Source organism: Antechinus flavipes, chromosome 5 (assembly GCF_016432865.1).
Source record: "Antechinus flavipes isolate AdamAnt ecotype Samford, QLD, Australia chromosome 5, AdamAnt_v2, whole genome shotgun sequence".
Lineage (NCBI taxonomy): Eukaryota > Metazoa > Chordata > Mammalia > Dasyuromorphia > Dasyuridae > Antechinus > Antechinus flavipes.
Window position 1 is genome coordinate 238,811,676 of NC_067402.1, and position 25,527 is coordinate 238,837,202.

Genomic DNA, 25,527 nt, shown 5'->3' on the forward strand with positions numbered 1-25,527 from the left:
CTAGCTTCCTCTAGTGTAGTTTTTTTTTTTTAAATAATTTTTTTGTAACATCTATGTAAAACGTCAATTCTGTTTAAGTTAATGGAGAATATTGGTCCTCTTTGTCTGTGACATAAGCATTTTTTAAAAAATAATTTATTTGATATGCATAGACCAAGTCATAGCAAATTGGTTTATTGATGCAGCCACCAAAGAGGCTGCTATGATTTTGGTCTGCCCAACTCTTGACAAAGTGACTAGCCTTCAGGTCACCCAGACTGTGGCTAAGGCACTTAAAATTGATTATTATCTACATTCTGTCTGACAGACTTTTCAGAAAAGATGGATAAGATTCTATTCCCTTTAATTTTCCCAGGGAAAAGAGCTCTACTCTTAGTGATCTTTCAAGCTGTCTCTATCACACCCTGTGGGTCCTGTCAGTTTGGGATAGGAGAACTTTTAAACAGACTAACACAAAGCCTGATGTCGATCTATTATCTTCTCTATTGATTATCCTCTTTATGATCTAAGTCCTTTTAAATACTTTGGCACATGTGTCTTTGGCCACCCAAGTGACCCCTTTGCTGTTTGCAATACTTCTAACCTCTGCTACTTAGGTTTGTTTTAGGCTTTGGTTACCTTCAAATGATAAGCATTTGAACAGCTGTATTGACCAGCTTCAGGGTCTGATTGAGAATTCACTGGATAACTCACTTCAGTCACCTCTTGGCCCATCTCTCCAAATGAGCTCTATGTCCATTCCCAGTAGGAAATAATTTCAGAAGATGAGATCTTCCTCCTATATCCCAAAGGACTTCGGGCACCATTTATTTGGAGGGAAACTGACTGTTGGGGTGAATGGACTTCAGCAAAATACCACCCAGTGTCTGAGTGGACCCCCAGTAAGGTTCTGACTTTGTTAATCTCTGCTATTGTGCCTTGGTAACTAACTTTGTATCTCTGATATCACTAACTTTGGCTTCAGTTTATCTTTGTATCATCAAACCACGTATTTCAACTCCCAGTTTCTGTACACTACTTAACAAATGCCCCAGGATTTGTCCCCTAAAATTTAACAAACAAAAAGAATGGGGAATGATAAGGGCTTTAATGTTAGGTATGATTAGTAGAGGCATTCATCTCTGATGCAAGCAGGAAGAAGGCTCTGATAGAGAGCAATTTAGGTCCTTGGTTCCATCCTTTGGGGAGGTGGTCCAGTTGCAAATCCAAGTTATGTCAAACTTCTGAGACCCACCCTCTGTAGGGGTATTTAGCTGTCTCACCTTGCCATTTCTTTTCAGGAATCTCAGTTATGTCCCTGAAGTTAAATTTTGCCTTTAAAATCTTATCTGCTATCCTATAGCTGCTGCCCTCCTTTGAGTCAGTCCACTACAGCACTCTGCATTTTGGTGTCTTTCTTCTTTATCTCCCCTAACTCCACTTTGTTTCTCAACCCTACTTCTCCTCCTTACAGCTAACTCTTTTAGGGTGCTAAGTCCCTTTCAGGATTTAGCCTGCCAGCTAAGGGCATGCCCCAACTTTCTTTCTTTCTTTCTTTTTTTTTTTTTTTTTATTGTAACTTTTTATTGACAGAACATATGCCTGGGAAATTTATTTTACAACATTATCCCTTGCACTCACTTCTGTTCTGACTTTTCCCTCTCTCCACCCCCTCCCCTAGATGGCAAACAGTCTTATACATGTTAAATATGTTATAGTATATCCTAGATACAATATATGTGTGCAGAACCAAACAGTTTTCTTGTTGCACAAGAAAAATTGGATTCAGAAGGTAAAAATAACCCGGGAAGAAAAACAAAAATGCAAACAGTTTACATTCATTTCCCAGTGTTCTTTCTTTGGGTGTAGCTGCTTCTGTCCATCATTGATCAACTGGAACTGAATTAGATCCTCTCTTTATCAAAGATATCCACTTCCATCAGAATACATCCTCATACAGTATTGTTGTTGCAGTATATAATGATCTCCTAGTTCTGCTCATTTCACTTAGCATCAGTTCATGTAAGTCTCTCCAAGCTTCTCTGTATTCATCCTGCTGGTCATTTCTTACAGAACAATAATATTCCATAACATTTATATATCACAATTTACCCAACCATTCTCCAATTGATGGGCATCCATCCATTTTCCAGTTTCTAGCCACTATAAACAGATGCCCCAACTTTCTATTGAGTAATTGTGAGTTCCACTTAGGAACTTGGCTTTCATATGCTCTCCCACTCTATTTCATATTTGCCATTTCTGGTGTCTCTTGTATCCCTTTATTTTGTCTGTAACCTCTTCCCTAAATAAATCTACTTTTTGCCAAAGAGAATGACTATTGTGAATTCTTTGTATGACTGAACCCCAACTTTTGGTGCCTTCCATCATCTGTATCTACGTCACCTGCATCATTTTGCTGCTCAGACTACATTGATGTGGGGTTTGTCACCAAATGATGGCAGGCAATAAAATCTGGGGTTTGGTCATGTGAAGAATGCACAATGGCCATTTTGCTTTGACAGAAGGTAGATTTACTTAGTGAAAAGGTTATAGACAAAATGAAGCAATACAATAGACACCGGATATGGTAAATATGAAATAAGAGTTGGGAGAGCATAGAAAGGGGTTTTAATAATTAATGATGGAAAGGGAATAGTGCCCTAGTTGAACTTGTCATTTACCAGGAGCAAGGAAACACCCCATGAGATTGGGACATGCTTTTAGATGGAAGACTAAATCTTGAAAGGGATATAGCACCCCAAAAGAGTTAGCTCACTATAAGAAGTGGGATTGGAAGCATAATGGAGTTAGGAGAAATACCATGCGGCATGAGAGAAGGGGAAGGAGGGGAAGGATACTATGAGACAGTGCAGACTGACTCAAGAGGAAGGCAGCAGCTTTTGGAATGGCTCATAAATAGATTTTATAGGGAAAATTTAACCTCGGGGACATGACTGGGATTTCTGATGGGACATGACAAGGTGAGACTTCTCCAGACTTCTACAGAACACGGGTCTCAGCAATTTGACATAATTCAAGGGTTCCAGCCTGGACAACTTCCCCAGGGGGTGGAACCATGGAGCCAAACTGATCTCTATTAGAGTCTTCTCTTTGCTTGCCTCAGGGATTAATTTTTAGCAATTCCTTTGCTAACCACATCTAACATTAAAGTTCTCCTCACAGGCATTTGCAAAAATTTATTGTTTAGGGAATCTCCATTTTTTTTTAATTGTATAATTTGTATTTTAAAGTATAGACATATTCTTTACCTGCCTAACATTAATCACTTTGGTGATGCCATTGTGCTTGGTTGGAGTGGAGAGGGCAGTTTCCTAGCAAAAATTGTTGTACTGTGAAATTTACCCTGCGATTGTAAGAGAGATTTAGAATGAGGGGGAGGGGGCTGAATTTAGTGGTATTTAAAAGAATCGTTCAGATTGAGGAACACTGGTTTGGAGTGGAGCAAAAAATGATACATTGAAGAAGGAATCATTTTCCTCTTTCCCTCCCTTTCCTTCCCTTTCCCTCCTGCTCTTTCCAAGTGAGGATTGTGGGGTTTCTTTTCCTTCTTCCTTTGGAGAGTAAGTCCCTATTCATTCAGGGACTGATGATAGGAAAAATAAAACTACAAAAAATCAAGTGCCTTTGTAAAAACTCTCAGAGTTAGATGGGGGATGGAGAAAGCAGTGTTAGTGAAGTAGTATCTAGAAAATGGAGGAGTTGAAACTGTTATGGTAGTGAGCTGGGGAAACTACCTATGGCATTCAATTTGCTCAAACTCTTACTATGATTTGTTCTGGGTCCTGCAGAGTTGCTAATGGCACTTCATTTAACATTGAAAGTGTGTTTCAGATTTGGAATGTAGAGAAACTTAGCACTTTTTACAATTGATTGTAAAGCAAGAAATTTCTTTTCCTTTTCTTTCTTTCTTTTTGAAAAATATCTTCCATTCATATTAAACTGAATGCTTACCTTAACATCCTGGCTAAATTTGAGGATTTTGAAACGATAGAACTCTGAAGCACTACTGAATGGGCTGAGGCTTGAGTTGATTCACTGAGGTCCCAAGCACATGAGGCTAAATAGTAATTGGACCATACTCTATTAATATATAAGCTTGGAGAAAGAACGGCCCCTGCCCACTCTTTGTGCAAGTCCTGATGTGTTGTATAGGAAATGACGATTCTGGTGGGTGGAGGCAGGGGAGTGAAAAAGGAAGGGGAGGAGAGCTTAGACCTCTCTCTCTGCTAGCATTTTGCGGTTGCCATTGTGACGACCTTTCTGTTTGTTTGAAATAGAGTAGGAGAGCATATGAAAGACAAGTTCCTCAGTGGAACTTTATAATTATTGAGTAGAAAGAGAGCACTTCATGAGATTTGGGCTTGCCTTTAACTGGCAGGCTAAATCTTTTTTTTTTTTTTTTTTTTTTTTAATAATAATAACTTTTTATTGACAGTACATATGCATGGTTAATTTTTTACAACATTATCCCTTGCACTCATTTCTGTTCCAATTTTTCCCTTCCCTCCTTCCACTCCCTCCCCTAGATGGCAGGCAGTCTTAAATACATGTTAAATATGTTATAGTATACCTAGATACAATATATTTGTGCAGAGCCCATACAGTTCTCTTGTTTCACAAGAAGAATTGGATTCAGAAAGTAAAAATAATCTGGGAAGAAAAACAAAAATGCAAACAGTTTACACTCATTTCCCAGTGTTCCTTCTCTGAGGGTATCAATTGGAACTGAAGTAGATCTTCTCTTTGCCAAACACTTCCAGTGAAATAGATTTGAGTCTGAAGATGGGGTGTTTTATAAGAACAGGAAGGGGGCCAGAGTCACTGGATTGTAGATTATGTGGAAGATGTAAAAAAGAATGGAAAATTAGTGAGTAATGAAGAAGTAATGAAGAGTTTTAAAAAGTCAAACAGAGCTTTATATATTTGATGCTAGAGGTGACAGGATTTATTGAATTAGAGGTGTGAATTGCTATATTACAAGATTACTTTGATAAGTAAGTGGATGATATACTGAGTGATAGAGATTTGAGGCAACTTGGACTAGTGCAGAGGCCAATCTGTAAGCTATTGCTGTAGTCTAAATATAAGGTGACAAGGGCACTAGGATGGTGACAATGTCAGATGAGAGAAGGGAATATAATAGAGATATCGAAAAGGTAGAATTCATAGAACTTGCGAACAGATTGGATGGGGTGGGTGTGATGGTGAGAAAAGAATTAGGAATAGAGGATGACACTGAGATTTTAAGACTGAATGACTGGGAGGATTTTGATGATTTTTGTGATAATATGGGGAAGTTAAGAAAAGAGAAATTTTTTTGGGGAAAGCTGAGAAGTTGAATTTGGATATAATGAGTTTAAGATGTTTATGAAATATCTAATTTGTGATATCCAGCAGGCACCTAATGCAAGTTTAGATCAGTACAGAAGTTAGGATTGAATTGATAGATTTGAAAATCAGCTGCACAATCTGTTTGAATGAACAGGAACTATTGATGTTATCCAAGTAAGATACAGTACAGAGTGAATTCATAAGAGGGATCAGGACATTTCTTTGGGGCATGACAAGAGTAAAAAGCAAGTAAGATTAAGGAGGAGGAAGAACCGGGAGAGATCATGACCCTGAAACTAAGAGAAAAGGGTATTCAAGAGGAGAAAATCATCAATAGGACCAAATCTAAGTGGTCTGGTAGACTTGAGAAATTGTCATTAGATTTGGCAATTAGATCATTGGTAAGTTTGAAGAGGCAACTTCAGTTGAAAAATGAAGTTGGAAGCCTGATTATAGAAGGTTTAGAGAATAGTGAGAAGAGAGGAAGTTGAGGCTAGTTTGACCAAATATAAACAACTTTCTCTAGAAGTTTTATCAGGAAGAGGTGGAGAACTGCTCAATGATCGCTAGCTGAGGATGTAGAATCAAATTATTTTTTGAGGGAGGTATCAAGGAGGCACAGTGTATAGAATTCTGAATCTGGAGTCAGAAAGGCTTGATCTCAGATCCAATCCTAGACACTTTGTAACCCTAGCAAAGTCATTTAAGCCTTGTCTACCTCAGTTTCTTTATCTATAAAATAAACATGATAGCACCTACTCTGTATGATTGTTCAGAATAAAATGAGGTCATAATAGTAAAAAGGATTTTGAAACCTTAAAGCACTATATAATTATGCCTATATAATATCATGATCATCATTATGATTATTGTTATTATTATTAATTTTAGCCCATGTAAACTTTAAGGAACCTTATTTCAATTTCTGTTCTCACAATTTTTATTTATAGAGGAGTCAAGTCATTTCTGCCTTGGAGTTCTAGGGGTATCCTAGAGGTTCATTAATTTCATTGATTTGAGCTTCTATGAGTGTGCTCCAAGATTATTAATTAAGAATAATTTAGTGAAATAGAAAAATACCTCCAAAAATACAGCTTGCCCAAACTAACAGAGGAAGAAGTAAATATCCTAAACAGTCCCATCTCAGAAAAAGAAATAGAACAAACTATCAATCAACTCCCTAAGAAAAAATCCCCAGGACCAGATGGATTTACATGTGAATTCTACCAAACATTTAAAGAACAATTAACTCCAATGTTATATAAACTATTTGAAAAAATAGGGATTGAAGGAGTCCTACCAAACTCCTTTTATGACACAGATATGGTACTGATACCTAAACCAGGTAGGCTGAAAACAGAGAAAGAAAATTATAGACCAATCTCCCTAATGAATATTGATGCTAAAATCTTAAATAAAATATTAGCAAAAAGATTACAGAAAATTGTCACCAGGATAATACACTATGACCAAGTAGGATTTATACCAGGAATGCAAGGCTGGTTCAATATTAGGAAAACTATTAGCATAATTGACTATATCAATAACCAAACAAACAAAAACCACATGATCATCTCAATAGATGCAGAAAAAGCATTTGATAAAATCCAACATCCATTCCTAATAAAAACACTTGAGAGCATAGGAATAAATGGACTTTTCCTTAAAATAGTCAGGAGCATATATTTAAAACCATCAGTAAGCATCATATGCAATGGGGAAAAACTGGAACCTTTCCCAGTAAGATCTGGAGTGAAGCAAGGTTGTCCACTATCACCATTATTATTTAATATCGTATTAGAAACACTAGCCTCGGCAATAAGAGTCGAGAAAGATATAAAAGGAATTAGAGTAGGCAATGAGGAAACCAAACTATCACTCTTTGCAGATGATATGATGGTATACCTAGAGAACCCCAGAGATTCTACCAAAAAGCTATTGGAAATAATTCATAATTTTAGCAAAGTAGCTGGCTACAAAATAAATCCCCATAAATCCTCAGCATTTTTATACATCACCAACAAAACCCAACAGCAAGAGATACAAAGAGAAATTCCATTCAGAATAACTGTTGATACCATAAAATATTTGGGAATCTATCTACCAAAGGAAAGTCAGGAATTATATGAGCAAAATTATAAAAAAGTCTCCACACAAATAAAGTCAGACTTAAATAATTGGAAAAATATTAAGTGCTCTTGGATCGGCCGAGCGAACATAATAAAGATGACCATACTCCCTAAACTAATCTATTTATTTAGTGCTATACCAATCAGACTTCCAAGAAAATATTTTATTGATCTAGAAAAAATAACAACAAAATTCATATGGAACAATAAAAAGTCGAGAATCTCAAGGGAATTAATGAAAAAAAAATCAAATGAAGGTGGCCTAGCTGTACCTGATCTAAAATTATATTATAAAGCAGCAGTCACCAAAACCATTTGGTATTGGCTAAGAAATAGATTAGTGGATCAGTGGAAAAGGCTAGGCTCACAAGACAGAATAGTCAATTATAGCAATCTAGTGTTTGACAAACCCAAAGCCCCTAACTTCTGGGAAAAGAATTCATTATTTGATAAAAACTGCTGGGATAATTGGAAATTAGTATGGCAGAAATTAGGCATGGACCCACACTTAACACCATATACCAAGATAAGATCAAAATGGGTCTATGACCTAGGCATAAAGAACGAGACTATAAATAAATTAGAGGAACATAGAATAGTTTATCTCTCAGACTTGTGGAGGAGAAAGAAATTTGTGACCAAAGATGAACTAGAGACCATTATTGATCACAGAATAGAAAATTTCGATTACATCAAATTAAAAAGCCTCTGTACAAATAAAACTAATGCAAACAAGATTAGAAGGGAAGCAACAAACTGGGAAAACATTTTCACAGTTAAAGGTTCTGATAAAGGCCTCATTTCCAAAATATATAGAGAACTGACTCAAATTTATAAGAAATCAAGCCATTCTCCAATTGATAAATGGTCAAAGGATATGAACAGACAATTTTCAGAGGATGAGATTGAAACTATTACCACTCATATGAAAGAGTGTTCCAAATCATTATTGATCAGAGAAATGCAAATTAAGACAACTCTGAGATACCACTACACACCTGTCAGATTGGCTAAGATGACAGGAAAAAATAATGATGAATGTTGGAGGGGATGCGGGAAAACTGGGACACTAATGCATTGTTGGTGGAGTTGTGAACGAATCCAACCATTCTGGAGAGCAATCTGGAATTATGCCCAAAAAATTATCAAATTGTGCATACCCTTTGATCCAGCAGTGTTTCTATTGGGCTTATATCCCAAAGAAATAGTAAAGAAGGGAAAGGGACCTGTATGTGCCAAAATGTTTGTAGCAGCCCTGTTTGTAGTGGCTAGAAACTGGAAAATGAACGGATGCCCATCAATTGGAGAATGGCTGGGTAAATTGTGGTATATGAATGTTATGGAATATTATTGTTCTGTAAGAAATGACCAGCAGGATGAATACAGAGAGGACTGGCGAGACTTACATGAACTGATGCTAAGTGAAATGAGCAGAACCAGGAGATCATTATACACTTCGACAACGATATTGTATGAGGACATATTTTGATGGAAGTGGATTTCTTTGACAAAGAGACCTGAGTTTCAATTGATAAATGATGGACAAAAGCAGCCACTCCCAAAGAAAGAACACTGGGAAACGAATGTAAACTATCTGCATTTTTGTTTTTCTTCCCGGATTATTTATACCTTCTGAATCCAATTCTCCCTACGCAACAAGAGAACTGTTCGGTTCTGCAAACATATATTGTATCTAGGATATACTGCAACATATCCAACATATAAAGGACTGCTTGCCATCTAGGGGAGGGGGTGGAGGGAGGGAGGGGGAAAAAAATCGGAACAGAAACGAGTGTCAATATAATGTAATTATTAAATAAAAAAAAAAAAGAAAAAAAAAAAGAAAATCAAGAATAATTTAGTCATCGAGTCTTGAGTACCTTTTAAAATATTTATTATGGTAGTATAAGAAGAATACTTGATATAACACATCTCATTATGTCTATTCTGTATTTTTCTCATGAGTATAAACAGAATCCAGAGACTCAAACTTAGAGAACATGTGGCATAAGATAACTCATAGCCAACTTCTGGTTGCTCATATTTCCTGCCTTTTATAGGGCCCTTAAGAAATTCACCTTAGGCCTTGTATAGTTTTGTTGCTAGGTTTCTTGTAGAGCTTTTGAGTACTGTTTCTCCTTGCCTCCCAATGCAGATACTGCTATTAGTTCATTTGGAGACACTATCTAGGACAATGACATGCATTGTAACATGGAAAGTCTTAATATTCCCTGGACTCTTCAAAGCTTAAGAATTCCTTTGCTCAAGGGAAAGGAGAACTGACCAAAACTGAAATTGACACTGTCTCCCTCCCTGTCCCTGCCCTTAATTCCTTTTTTCAGGGATTTGATAGAAAACCATAATCAAAAAAGAGAAAATCAAGGATTTGATAGAAAACCACAATCGAATTTCTAGAAAGAAATCTCATTCCAGCTAACTCTTTGCTTTTATATGAGATCCAGAGAGTGTAATGAAATCCCACAGCTATTTGGATTAGACCTCTTGTCTTGGTATCATTTCACTTCACTTAATGGTTTTAAAAAACTTTTTTACACTTGTGTAAAATGAAGATTCTTAACCTTTTTTTGAGCTGTGGACCCCTTTGGCAATCTGTGAAAATTATATATACCTTCTTGGAATAATGTTTTATAATGCCTAAAACAAAAGTGTAGAATTATACAGAAACCAATTTTATTGAAAATAAAATGTAAATGAGATAATTTAGGCCAGTTCCAATGATCTTGTGATGAAGAGAGCATCTACATCCAGAGAGAGGACTATAGGAACTGAGTATGGACCACAACATAATATTTTCACTCTGTTTTTTGTTATTTGCTTGAATTTTATTTTCTTTCTAATTTTTTTCGTTTTTGATCTGATTTTTCTTGTGCAACAAGAATATAAATATGTATGCATATATTGGATTTAACATATATTTGTACCATGTTTAACATATATTGGATTACTTGCCATGTAAGGGAGAAGGTGGGGGGAAGGGGAGAAAATTGGAACACAAGTTTTGCAAAGGTTAATGTTGAAAAATTATCTATTCAGACATTTTGAAAATAAAAAGCTTTAATTAAAAAAAAAAAAAGAAAGAAAATAAAATGTTAAATTACCAAAATGTTAAAGTAATGGATTCCAGGTTAAGAATCCTAGGTGTAATTAGGGCTTTTGAGTGATAAATTTGAGACATGTTAAAGTATTAGACTTAAGTGGAGTAGTGTGGTATGGTTTTGATTCCACCTTTATATAAGGATGAAGGAGACATGGGCCTATTTGCAGGAAGAAAGAAAGGAACTTAGAAATTGAATATGAGAGAGGGAGGGTGATGTTAGTGGAAGCAGTTTCTTCAGTTTGGAAATTTGAATCAAGTGTGCTCAAAGTAGAATTGGCCTTGGCCAGATTAAGCGCTGTCTTTTTATTTGAGACCAGAATGAAAAAGGCAGATAAGTTTTACAATGGCTTCTAAAGCATAGGTCTGACCATGTAACAGCCTTCTCCCCCCAAACACATACTCATGCATGCACACTTGCATAACTCTAGCACTCTAGTACATTAAAGTTCCTTCTTGCTTCGTGGATCAAATGTAAACTCCTCTGTTTAGAATTTTAATCTCTTCTCAATTTCTCTTCCTTCTACACATATTACTATCCAGTTATATTGTCCTACCTTTGCCTCCTTGATTCTATTGCTTGGTTTTCCTGGCTTCTTTCAAAATAGCTCGTGGATGTCCTTCCATTTTCAGGAGGCCTTTGTTCCTCTAGTTGCTAGGGATCACATTTCATTTACCTCCTTTATATCTTGTATGTATTTAATATTTATCTTTTGCCTTTATACATTAGAATATCAGCTCCATGAGGTTAGAAACTTTTTTTTACCTTTTTTTTTTAAATCTCCCCAGTACTTATCTTAGTATTTAATACCTAGCTTATTGCCTAATGACTCACCTTTGTTAAACAAAAAAAAATTACCAATTTTTATATCACTCAGATTTCCCCTTTCCCCCCCTCCATCCCTTCTCAAAACAAACAAAAAAAAAAAACTATCAACAAAACCCACTGAAAAAAATCTGATCATAAATGCAGTATTCCAAATTTTATAGATTCTATTTCTGTAAGGAGGAGAGACAGAAAGTATTCTTTCATATCTTTTCTTTACCAACCTAGGCCATTATTTTTTCTAATATTCAATTTCAGTAGTTTTGTAGTTCTTTCAAGTTACAATATTGGAGTTGTATAGATTATTTTCCTGACTTTGCTTACTTTACTATGTGTTCTTGTAAGTCTTTCTATGCTTTTCAATGTTGATAATTGTTATTTTTTTATAGGGCAATAATATTTTGTTATTTTCATGTACCACAGTTTGTTTAGACTATTCCTCAGTCCATGGACATCCATTTTATCCATGCTATAATAAATATTTTGGTTTATGTAGAGTTTTTATGTGCTATTCTTAGGAATTATGTCTAATTTAGTGCCATTTTTGGATCAAAGGGTATGGGACAACTTTTTGTTTAATTCTAAATTACTTTCCATAATGGTTATACTAATTGATAGCTCTATCAGCAGTGCATAAGTCTGCTGATCTTTTCACAATAAATTTACTATATGTGAAGTTAAAACTTCAGGAGTGTTTTAATTTGTTTCTATTGTTATTAGTAATCTGGAGCATTCTTTCATTATAGTTATTAAACAACTTGCAGTTCTTTTAAGAACTCTCTTTTTTCTGCTTCTCTGTGGAGTAATGACTTTCAGTTTTACAATTTTGTTCTCTATCTTGCAATATCAAATCCTTATCACAGATGTTTGATAAAGAGATTTTTTTTCCTAGGTAACTACTTCTCTTCTTTCCCCAGATGTCTTTTCATATTATTTTATCTTTTAAAACATTAAATATGTTTAAATGAAGATCTGCCTTCTCTTTCCTACCTTATTGAGGAAATAAGAAAAACAAAACCCCTATTACAAGCATGTATAGTAGCAAAACAAATTCTCATTGTCCATGATACATGCATGTATACATATGTATATGTACAACAACATGTGTATGTATAGTGTGCCTTTCTAGAGTCCCCAAGTTGGGATGCCAAAATGTACTGTGCTTTTTAGAGCCCTCATCCTGGGGTGCCAAAATATACCGTCCAAACTAGCTCTCTGGAAGATCTTGGGACCAACCTGAGTCTTTGGTCTTAGAGGAGGACTGCTGAGGCAAGGACCCACATGGATGGTCAAATAATGGAGTCTGTTTATTTCAAGTTCTCTCAGCTCTAAATACCTTAGTACAATTTTATTACTACAGTATACTGAGCATGTACTAAATATAGTACCCCTGCTATTAATATGTAAAAAAAGAGATCTTTTACTGCAAGTATCTCTTGTTTCAAGTAGAACACAGGTTGTCATTCCGTTCTCTCTTCTCTCTCCCCTACTTCTCAGGAAGGCTAAGATGCCCCTAAGAGAAGATGAGCGCTGAACCAGACATTGTCAGCAGGTTCCCTCTGGGCTGAAGGGTTTTATACTTCACTTGATTGTTCCCCCATTGTCTGGGGCTCTCTACATGTTTTATTATGAGTCATCTAGACTTGTTGCTAGTCATTATATTCTTCAGAATTCTTAAGGCTTTCAGAGTTGTTTATAATCTTGTTACTATTTTATAATATGATTTGTTCTTGATTCTATTCACTTCACTCTGAATCAGTTCATACAAGTCTTAACAGGTTTTTTTTACACTATTCCCTTCCTCATTTCTTATAGCACAGTAGTATTCTATCACATTCACAGACCATAACTTATTTATTCCTCAATTTTCTATTTTCTGCCACCAGAAAAAGAATGCTATAAATATTTTTTTGTATATATATCCTTTTCTTTCTTTCATCTCTGTGGTAGAAACCCAGTAGTGATATTGGTTGGTCAAAGGCTTTTAATATATAGTTTAATAACTGTTTGGTCAGAGTTAAAAATTGCTTTCCAGAATAACTGGACTGGTTCACAGTTTTTAATGTATCTGTTTTCTCAAACCCCTTCCAAAATAGCTGCCATTTTTCATTTTTGTCAAGTCTGCAATTCAATGGCAATGAAATAAAATCTCAGAATTGTTTTCATTTACATTTCTCCAATTATTAGAATCTAGAAATTTTTTTCAAAACTGTCTATTCATATCCTTTGATCTAATGATCAATTGGAAAATAACTCTTATTTTTATAAGTTTCAGTTAGTTCCCTCTATTTTATTTTTTGTAATTGTCTCTATTATTCCTTGTTTGATTAAGAATCCATTCTCTACCTCTAACTATAAAAGATAGGAATGAAAGAGGAATTGGAGAATATGTGCTCAAGTGTCATGGTTTAGAAATCAGGCAAGATTAAGTTTAAATCCCACTTGTCAGAACCCAAGCTCTCAAGGGCAGAGTGTGATTTCAGTAGGGAGGTGATGAACAATATAGGGATGAATGATTTGAAAATGTCCAAGGATCTGAGTTCAAAAATCGTTCTGTCATTTAATAACATATGACTATGTACAAATCCTTTAGCTTTCCTGGTCCTTAGTTTCCTTATCTGTAAAATGAGAATATTGGGCTAGATGGCCTCTCAGCTACTCTTCCAGTTTTAGATCTGTTAGCGATTTGTGTGCTTTATAAGCACCATATCTGTATGGCTTTATTACATTTTATTTATTTATTATCTATGTTTTATTCATTCATTCATTCATTTTATTCACTATTTATTTAATGATTACATGTATTTATATAGTGATCTGTATGGTTTTATTACATTTCATTCAAGCAAGTGTTTATTGAATGTCTTTGGTATCCCAGGCATTATGCTGGGCCCAGATTATGAATGAAATAAGAATGAAGTAATTCCTATTTGAATTGAGTTTATTATGTTCTAATGGGTGACAAGTACATAGATAAATATTTAGCACATATAAAATATAGAGGGGCAGCTAAATGGTGCAGTGGGATAGCGCTCTGGGCCTAGAGTCAGGAAGACTTGAGTTCAAATCTGGCCTCAAATTCTGTTTGTATGACCCGGAAGAAGTCACTCAACTCCTATTTGCTTTTGTTTCCTCATCTGTAGAGTGAGATGAAGAAGAAAATGGCACACGTGATCATGAAGAGTTGGATATAACTGAAATGACTAAAAAATAATGAAATAAATACATATATCTGTGTGTACACACATTGCAAAATAGTTATAAATAGGGTAATTTGGGAGAGAAAGCACTCTAATGCTCTAGCATTTGGGGGATCTGGAAAAGACTTTGTATAGAAGGTGGTATCTGAGCTTCATCTTTTTTTTTTTTTTTTTAATAGCTTTTTATTTACAAGTTATATGCATGGGTAATTTTACAGCATTGACAATTGCCAATTTTTCCCTTCCTTCTCCCCCCCCCCCCCCAACTCCTCCCCCTGATGTCAGGTTGACCAATACATGTTAAATATGTTAAAGTATAAATTAAATACAATATAAGTGTAGATGTCATAACAGTTATTATAGTACAACTATAGTTATAGTACAAAAAGAATCAGACTTTGAAATCTTCAGTGTACTATTAGCCTGTGAAGGAAATAAAAATGCAGGCGGACAAAAATATAGGGATTGGGAATTCAATGTAATGGTTCTTAGTCATCTCCCAGATTTCTTTCGCTGGGTGGAGCTGGTTCAATTTATTACTGCTCTATTGGAACTGATTTGGTTCATCTCTTTGCTGGAAATGGCCACGTCCATCAGAATTGATCATCATATAGTATTGTTATTGAATTATATAATGATCTCCTGGTCCTACTCATTTCACTCAGCATCAATTCATGTAAGTCTCTCCAGGCCTTTCTGAAATCATCCTGCTGGTCATTTCTTTTCTTTTCTTTTTTTTTTTTTTTAAATTTGTAATAGCTTTTTATTTACAAGTTATATGTATGGGTAATTTTACAGCATTAACAATTGCTGAACTTTTTGTTCCAATTTTTCCCCTCCTTCCTCCCACCCTCTCCCCTAGATGGCAGGATGACCAATACATGTTAATATGTTAAAGTATAAATACAAAATAACTTTACATGTCCAAACTGTTATTTTGCTGTACAAAAAGAATTGGACTCTGAAATATTGTACAATTAGCCTGTGAAGGAAATCAAAAATGCAGGCAGGCAAAAATATAGGGAATGGGAATTCTATCTAATGGTTCTTAGTCATCTCCCAGAGTTCTTTTGATGGGTGTAGCTGGTTCAGTTCATTACTACTCCATTGGAACTGATTTGGTTCATCTCATTGCTGAAGATGGCCAGGTCCATCAGAATTGATCATCATATAGTATTGTTGTTGAAGTATATAATGATCTCCTGGTCCTGCTCATTTCACTCAGCATCAATTCATGTAAGTCTCTGCAGGCCTTTCTGAAATCATCCTGCTGGTCATTTCTTACCGAGCAATAATATTCCATAATATTCATATACAACAATTTATTAAGCCTTCTCCAATTGATGGGCATCCACTCAGTTTCCAGTTTCTGGCCACTACAAAGAGACCTGCCACAAACATTTTGAGCTTCAACTTAAAGGAAGGTGGGATATTCTGGGTAAAGCTTAGGAAAAGAAGGCATTCCAGGTATAGGGGAGGACTAATGAAAATTGCAAGAGGAGTGTGATGAATGAGGAACAGAAAAAAAGGACACATTTAGCTGAATTTCAGAGCTTGAAGAGGGAAGACTGTAACAGGCCTGAAAGATAAATTGGGACCAGAGGAGTTCATCTTTTATCTGGTCTTTCAAAATTGCTACTCAGCTTTCATTATGAATACTTGAAATCGAACGAACACTGGGAAACAAATGTGAACTATCTGCATTTTAGTTTTTCTTCCCGGGTTATTTATACCTTCTGAATCCAATTCTCCCTATGCAACAAGAGAACTGTTCGGTTCTGCAAACATATATTGTATCTAGGATATACTGCAACATATCCAACATATAAAGGACTGCTTGCCATCTAGGGGAGGGGGTGGAGGGAGGGAGGGGGAAAAAAAAATCGGAAAAGAAACCAGTGCAAGGAATAATGTTGTCATTATAAAGTAATCATTAAATTAAAAAAAAAAAGTTCAAAAAAAAATGAATACTTGAAATCTCTTTATTCTATTTCTTCCCCTATGTAAGTATATTTACATTGCAAGATAAGTTATTTTTAGTTGTAAGCTTATTCCTTGAATTTGTATCATCTTCCAACATTTCCTGTTGTTTGTTATGGAAGTTTCCAGATTTTTTTTGTCATCTTGTCTATGGTTACTTGGTTCTTGAATTGTTTTTTTTTCTTGATGCTTGACATTCTAGGGACTTTTCCTTTTTTGGTTTCTTTCAGGAGGCAATTGGTGGATTCTTTCTATGTTTACTTTGCCTTCTGGTTTCTTTTTGGTTTATTTTAATTTTTTGAGGTAGACTTACTTAGATATGACTTATCACTTCCTGATTTAAGCAGTTTAATTTTGTAATTCTTTCCTTCAGATCTTTTATTTAATTTTTAAAAATCTTTTGCTTTATTCTTCTAGGTATTCATGTAGTCCTTGTGAAAATCCATTTTCTCCCATTGAGTCTCTCCTTGCTATTGTTGTGAAAGTAATGTAAAAGTTATTCGTTGTCTTTTATTTACTCATATATCTTTAATCTTACTTTCTGAATTTGTGACAGGGCCAAACTTTATTCCCTTTTGTGTTTTAGGGTTGAGTGATTGGCCTTGTTTGGTTTTTACCAAGGTCTTTAGGTTCCTGCATTGACCTCCACTTCCTGAAGATGGGCCCCCATTGGCTCGTTGAAATTCAAAACACAGAATCTTCTCAGGATATGATCTAGATCTTGGAATTTATGTCAAACCCTGTTCTGCTCACTTCCCCCTTAAATCCTCCTCTTCTTCTATCTTTGGTTTATCTTCCAGGGTTTACACTGAGTGTCCAAACACCATTAGGTTTTCTTATGGGAACACTCATCTTTTGTTCTATGGTTGCATTGCATAGGTCTCTAGCCCTTGATCAATGATCAAGACAGTTTGATTTCAGGAGTATTGCGTGTCCTAGAAAAGGTATTACTCTGGAAAAACAAAACAAAACAAAATTATTTCACAAGCATTTATGTTTATCCTACATAAAAATATTAAAAATTTTTTTGCCAAATGTCACAGATGAGATTGGCAAGTGAAGTTAACTTTGTTTTGCCTTCCAAGTGTCCAAACACCATTGGGTTTTTTATGGGAACACTCATTTTTTGTTCTGACTATGGTTGTGTTGCATAGGCCTCTAGCCCTTGAGTTTATCCTGAGTGGCTTCCATCTTATTTACTTGTGCTGGTATTGTTTTGGGAGGCAAACCATTCTTTTTTTTTTTTTTTTTTTTTGCCCATGAGCTTTTAGTTTTCTTGTTTTTTGTAGTTCTGTCATGGATGAAATAATTTTTTTTGGTAGCTTCTCATAAAAAATATAGTGTTATTTTAAGATTTTTGCTGGAGTATGTGAGAACTAAGTTGTTTGTCTCTATTTAGCCAGCCATCTTGACTGGAAATCCATATAGTTTTTATTTTATAACATTAAAATTAGTTCTATGATCCCTCAGGTATAGATACTTTACCAGTGCAAATTACAACCTTACCATATCCTTTAGATGCCTTGATGTATGCACATTTTAGCATGTGTGCTCAAACTATTTTATCCCTTGAGATTTGTTGCTCATGCAGTTTTAGTAAAAACATGGCATATAGAAGCATTGATGACTGCTTTATTTAGCATTTATCAGAATTTTGTTATTGTTACTCTGTTAACATCCCAGGTTTTAAGATGTTCTTTACACATTAAACTTTATAGTGAGCACAACTTTCTATCTACCCAGATTATATAAAGAACACTTCTTATATGTTTATATTTGAAATATCATGTTTGATATAAATGAAAATATTTTCCTTTTTTTAAATTACAGATTATATATGAACAGGAAGGTGTATTTATTCATTCATCTTGTGGAAAGATCAATGATCAAGACAGTTTGATTTCGGGAGTATTGCGTGTCCTAGAAAAGGTATTACTCTGGAAAAACAAAACAAAACAAAATTATTTCACAAGCATTTGTTATGTTTATCCTACATAAAAATATTGGAAAATTTTTGCCAAATGTCACAGATGAGATTGGCAAGTGAAGTTAACTGATATAATGTATGAAGTCTGCTTAAGTATAAATTATCCTTAGTGTTTTTAGTCACCATAGTATCTTTGCAAATCTTATGTTTGGACAGTCTTGGATAAGCTAGTAGAATGTCAGACAATGAAAAGACTGACTTTTCCAAAGGTTGGATTAATGGCTTGTGTTTATGTTCCTTTTAAAATGGGGACGGTGTATCCTATTACATTTATTTCCAGATGGGCAATTTTTATTTCACTTTTTCAACAAAAAAGGCAAAGATTCTTTGAACACCTATTATTTAACACAAATCTATATAATTTTTCATAATTAAAGAAGATAATTTCAAAGATTTTATTTAAAACATTTCCTAAACATAAGAATTTTTCTTTAATCCTACTGAATGTCATAATATTTGGCTGTGACTGTTAATAAGTTACAGTTCTTCTATAGAGAATGGACCATGTAACAAATATTAATAGTATGTACCTTATGTTTTTTATAGGATGCTGATGTAATAGTGGACTGGAGGCCCTTGGATGATACGTTAGATTCTTCTAGTATTCTTTGTGCTGGAAAGGTAAAAAAAAAAATCACAAATTTCCTATGGAAAGTGGATTATTTTATTATTTAGTTTGTTACATATTTTCTTTTTATTTTCAGTTTCTTATTAGATTTTTTATATTCAGCTTATTGTATATTTGTCATCTTTTTCCATTCTTATTCATTAATTGCTACACCTTTTAAGAAGTTTTGTTAATGCTTTGCTTCCTTCCTCCTATTTTCACTGTTCTTTATAATATATAACATTTTTCACTTTTTTCTTGACTTTTATTGGATTTTTTTCTCGTCTTTCCCTTCCTCATGTTCTTGTTTCTCGTTTATTCTTAACTTCCCCTTTTTATTTTTTTTCTTAATTGCTGCTTTCATTGTCTTCAAAAATCATTAAATATCCATGGGAAGACTAATGGGTTTGAATCAGAACCTAGCAAATTGTCTTGCACGTAGAAGGGACTCAAATACAATTGTAAGTTAAACATTTTGTTTGTTTTTTGTATATTATATTTTTGTTATATTTCTGAATGCTCTTTGGGATTGTGTTACAGACTGTTCAGATAAAGGATTTTATAGGCCCTATAGATTGTTGAAGTCAAATGAAGGAAAGGATGAATAGCAAAACATTTATTAAGCACATATATGCCAGATATCATAATAAGCACTAGGAATACAAATAGGAAAAACAAGACAATCCCTGCTCTCAAAAAATTCACACTCTAACTGAAGAAAACTACACTTAAAACAAAGTTCAGCTCCAGGGCAAATGGGCAGACTCAGAGTTCTAAAAGTCCAGCACTGGGGTAAAGAACAAGTCCCAGTGATTTTTATGTTTTTAAGTATGCATTCTATATGTGATTCAAGACAAACAATGAAATAAAAAGTTTGAGTTCAGTCTACCTGAGATAAGTTGAAATGGCAAGCTAAGAAATAAGGAACAGAGAAAAGTAAGGTAATTCAGGACATCTATGTGCAGAGTTTTTGCAGCACAATGTAAATGGCAGACTATAGAATGTTATTAATCTTTGAACTTTAAAAGGTCTGAGAAACAGAAATAACAACTTTGAAAGGAATGTGAAAGTAAATAAGTTAGTGATTCTCTTGATAACTTAAAATAGTTTAACTAAGCATTGAATATGAATGTGGTAATACTCATAGGAGCGGATCTGGCAACTTATTTGATGTACCTTGTTTAAGGACAAGGAAAAACAATGAAGAATGAGATATGATCTGGGTTTGGCTTAGGACAATAGATCACATTTTACAATAGTAAAAACATTAGAAAGATATTCACTGTATGTTCAATTTGAATTGGTGGAGTGTTGAATCTGAGATGCGTTACAAGAGTAGATGTTCCAGGATAATAGTAATAGTTCATATACATATACATAAATATATATATACACATATATATATATATACATACATGTATATGTATTTATAATTATTAACAATTTTTAAGACATTTATATCAGGTAGATAGCGCATGTATTTCTTATCACTCTTACACATGAGGAAATTTAGGCATAGGTTAAGTGATTTAACATGAGTCATATGACTAATAAATCCAGCTCTTCATGGCCTTTATTGAACTTGGACTATGTTATATAGAAAGAAAATCAAGAAACAAAGAATGAAGCTTAGACAACTCTTGCTGTCAGAGAATGTTTGTCAGAGAACCATTGATGATATTATAGGAATGGATATATTTGTTAGAGAAATTAGTGGAGAATCTGTTCTGAAATGCAGGCTGTGATGAAAGATATTATTTAGAGCTGGAAGTAATTATAGTGATCAGCTATTCCACTCTCTTTCTTTTGTACTTGAAGAATTGAGACTTGTGGATATTTAATAACTTGCCCACAGTCATGCAGGTAGTAAATATCACTGGCATGATTTGGATTCTTTCCAAATTCAGTCCTCTGGTTTGGCTCTTGGTTTGAGAACATCCTCCATTCCTCACTATGAATGGAAAGCTCCTCATAAGGGATTGTATTGTAAATGTTTGTTATTTGATTTTGTTGATTAGAAAGTACATAAACATTTATCGTTTGATTTTTGTGTCTGATGTCTTCATATGGGATAGTGGATGGAGTATTGGCCTGGGAGCCACTGTAATTTTTGGTTTGGTCACTAAATCTTTTACCTTTGTTTCATTCTAGTTTCTAGATTTGAAAAACAAACAAAACAAAACTAAGTCTTCATTTTGTACCTTTAAATTCCCAAGCTTCACAGAACCCTCTTATATGTATAAAAAGAAGAACCATGGAGTTGGGAGAAAAGCTTTATACTTGAATTACAATACTTGAACTTCATCCCATTTTGCCACTAACTAGTTGCAACTTTGATTGTCATATTTTCCTCTCTCAACCTCAATTTTTTATCTGTAAAACTGAGAAAAATATTTTGGACTTCCCCCTTTATTAGTTTGATTTGAAAATCGAATTACAGTAAAACACATAAAGGAGGCTCTTTATAATCATAAAGTTCCATATGAATTTTAATAATAATAATAATTATTATTATTTCTTGTATGCTAACAAATTTTATAGATTAAAATGTAACTCTGTTAAAAATATTTTAAAATTATTTTAGGATTCCAGTTCAGTTGTGGAATGGACTCAGACCCCTAAAGAGAGAATTCTTCGGGGATCAGAACATCTGACCAGTTATGAAGCAGAGTGGGACATGGTCAATACAGTTTCATTTAAAAAGAAATCACATACTAATGGAGGTATAAATTAATTCTTTCAAAACTTAAAATTATTTCCAGAAGCATATACTTAATACTCTTTATTTAGGAATAAAAAGAGTGAATTTGTTCCCTAGGCAGAAGGATTAGGTGCTTTTATTAGTCCCCCAACCAGGACCACAATCATAGAAATTTGTCTCTATTAGATTTTAGAAATGTTTTGTAATAACATACAGATTTTCATTTTTTAGGGTTATATTTGTTTTACTTTTAAAAATACATTAGAGTGTCATAATTATCCAATAGCTTTGCTGCATTAATTAACATACTGAGGGAGATGGAAGGTACAACTGCAGGAGAAAGGACAATTCTGTAAGTTTAAAGGTATATATATATGTCTATATAGTATCTTGTAGTCTTAGTATATATTTTTTAATGTATCTCTCTATTATTATCTGTGTGAAATTAGTTTTCTTGTAGTTTAAAGAAAAACTAAAATAAAATTAGTAATCTGACATTTTTGTCTTATAAATGCCATAATATCTTTTTAAAAATTTTATTTCATTAAAAAATTTAATGTCTTTTTTGATAATCTGTCAAAGCACAGTAATAATCTTAGAACCACTGAATCTCTGAGTTATAAAGGACTTTAGTAATTAAGATTATTATACCTAACAAAATACTTTCATTTATTTTACTTATAAGTTTTTTATTGACATTTTGAGGTAGGATGGCATAAAATGCTAGAATCAGAGGCAGCAAGAATTAGGTTCCTCTTGATTTAATTCTGTGACCCTGGGAAAGTCTTTTAACTTTTCTTTGGCCTTAGTTTTCTTATCTGTAAAATTGAGGTCATTGTCCTAGTTGGCCTCTGGTATCTCTTCTAGCTCTAAATTTATGGTACTATACCTTTTCAGATTAAAAAAAATTTAAATAAATTTATTTTTAATACATATTCTTTCTCTTGTAGTAATAAAAAATGGGGAGGAGAACAATTCAGCAAAAACTAATGAATACATTAGTCATTAATTTATGCTATGAAAACTTGGTTTTAAAAGGATGAGGTCACTGTTGTGAGATTTTTTTAACTTGTTTAGTTGTGTCTGATTCTTTGTGATGACCCTATTTGGTCATCTTGACAAAGATAACGGAGTAATTTGCTATAGTTCACTATTTCCTTCCCTAGTTTATTTTACATAGATGAGGAAACTGAGGCAAGCAGGATTAAGTGACTTGCTTACAGTCACATAGCATGTAAGCATGTGAAGCTAGATTTGAACCTAGATTTTCCCGATTTAAGCTCCAGGCTCTATACACTGGGCCTTTAAAACTTAAAGTGTTTTTTTCTTGTTAATGCTTTTAAGGCAGCAGTTAAAATTTTATGGTTTTTTGTTGTTGTTTTTTTTTTTTTTTTTTGCCTGTTTCATTATTCAGATTGTGAATAAGCTGACTAGATCTTAGCTGAGATAATCACACTAAATACTTGTGCACATTTTTTAGTAAATATTAAGAAACATAGGATTTTTAAAAATGTGGATTGTAGATTTGAATGTGTTAACTTAGTCATACTGCAGACAAAATTGTTTCTGATGAAAATGATTTTTGTAATTAAGCAAGAATTTGAAGTTTTTGGGTGATAATCAAGCTCTTGTTTAGAGAAATCAGGAATATTACCTATTCTTAAAAATAGTCTTTTATAGCATTCTACCTCTAATTTAGGAAGAGATTTTCACTAGAACTTTAGAATCCTGAGAAAAGACAGCAGGGTAGGATTTTGATATGCCATCCATAAAGTAATAAAGGACCTTCTGGACTAGTGGTTTTATATATATAAAATTAAGTAGGGTTTCAAAGTGTTGACTGTTTTTGATCTCATGAGAGACTAAAAACAAAGGATAAGAGACTGTTTAAAACAAGACAGCCATTATTACTATTCCATATTTCTGAACTCAGGAATAGAAGGAAGCAGTTTGAAATAGAGTTGAAATTATTACTTTTAGGCTACAGTTTTTTATTAGATATATAATTTAGGAAAATGCCAAAGAAGGATTGGAGTGGAACATACAAGAGGAGGTTTATTATGTAATTAATAAAGATTGAGACCCTGTATAAAAATAGCTAAATGGTAGGTTGGGTCCAGTATTTGTTTATAACACTAACAATATTCTTTTTCACTTAAAAATATATATCACTTCTAAAAGTAAAGATTTGGTTTTTTTCACCCTAATTTTTTTTTTTTTTTTTTTTTTAGTGATACACAAAAAAACTTTTATTGTCCATGTCAGTTCTTCAGAATATCGCACCGACCTGGCGATATATTAAGTACAATGCATATAATTACCAATGTTTCTCTACCTGTTTTTGTAAGAGCAATAAAGGAAAAAGAAAATAATTTCTTTTATCAGGTTCTCCTCATAGGAAAAGCCACAAAAATTATGATTTTTAGGGTATTAGTTTTCCTTTTTGTCTTTTCAGATATTATTACCATGCTAGGTTGCAGATTTATTTTTCTGTTGTCCTTGTGCTATGCTAATATGTAACTGTTTCTCTTATTCTTTCATTCCTAATTTAATGTAATAAAATGTAACAAGAAGCATTTTTTTCTGCATTTATTGTATCATCTGCTTTTTTTTTGCATTAAACAGGGGAAATAAGCTTGTTTATAATTATATTGCTCAAATATGGAGTGAACACTTCAATATATTCTGGTTATGAAACTATATTTTCAATTTAGCCTTGTTTCCTTATTTTGAATGAATATCCTTTTGGAGATTTATGAGTTTTAAAACATTATCCACTACTTCGTTTCTTTTTGTTATATTGATATATTGATGTCTTTGAAAAATGAATCCTGATTATAGATTTTGTTTTTGTTGATCCTTTCCTTCAGGTAATATCATATTTTCATTTACCAAGAGGTAGCAATAATTGCTTATTAAGAGAGAGTAAGGTGAATTTCCTTTATTTTGCCCTGTGCTCTATAATCGCTTTTTAAACAAAATTATGTGAAACCTATGTATCTACAACTTAGACTGTGGACTTGGAAATTAGATTAGTTAAATCAGTGTGATGAAGAATTTGGCACTGGTTGAACTCTCTCTAGGTTGATGTGAATTATGACAATTTTATAGTGACTACCTCTTTGCATGAAAATATTTATGGATTTCATCTTGACTCTTCAGGAATTTTCTTATCTTAACTGTGTATTTCTTGAGATCTGATTTTCCTAGAATTGGTATCCATTATAAGAGGGTTACGCTAGTCAGCGGTTCTAAGACTATGGCCTGCGGGCCAGATGGGGCAGCTGAGGACATTTATCCCCCTCACCCAGGGCTTTGAAGGTTCTTTATTTAAAGGCCCACAAAACAAAGTTTTTGTTTTTACTATAGTCCGGCCCTCCAACAGTGTGACAGTGAACTGGCCCCCTATTTAAAAAATTTGAGGACCCCTGTGACCAGTGACTAAGATGATCCTTAAGATCTCTTCCAGTTTAACATCAATGGATATGTCATTAGTGTAAAGTTAACATACTATAAGAGGTTTAAGAGAGAAGAGCCTTCCCAATAGGAGAAAACAAGGAAAGCTTTTTGGAAAATATGTCATTTAAGTTGAGATATAGAGAATAGCTAGGAATTTGACAGGTGAGGGAGTCATTATAGATATAGTGG

The 25,527-nt window shown here is 33.8% G+C and overlaps 1 protein-coding gene across 3 annotated transcripts in view; it reads left to right on the plus strand.

The window, feature by feature from the left end:
* The window catches only part of TBC1D15 (TBC1 domain family member 15), a 98,203-nt gene that overhangs the window by 16,131 nt on the left and 56,545 nt on the right, over positions 1-25,527 (plus strand). For 2 of the 3 annotated variants that reach the window (XM_052000763.1, XM_052000762.1), the window contains exons 2-4: positions 18,415-18,513; positions 19,118-19,192; positions 21,763-21,901. In XM_052000763.1, the coding sequence (XP_051856723.1) occupies positions 18,415-18,513; positions 19,118-19,192; positions 21,763-21,901 (313 nt within the window). Of the gene's footprint in view, positions 1-17,510; positions 17,529-18,414; positions 18,514-19,117; positions 19,193-21,762; positions 21,902-25,527 lie in introns of those variants that run through there. The other variant, XM_052000764.1, reaches the window with a different exon arrangement.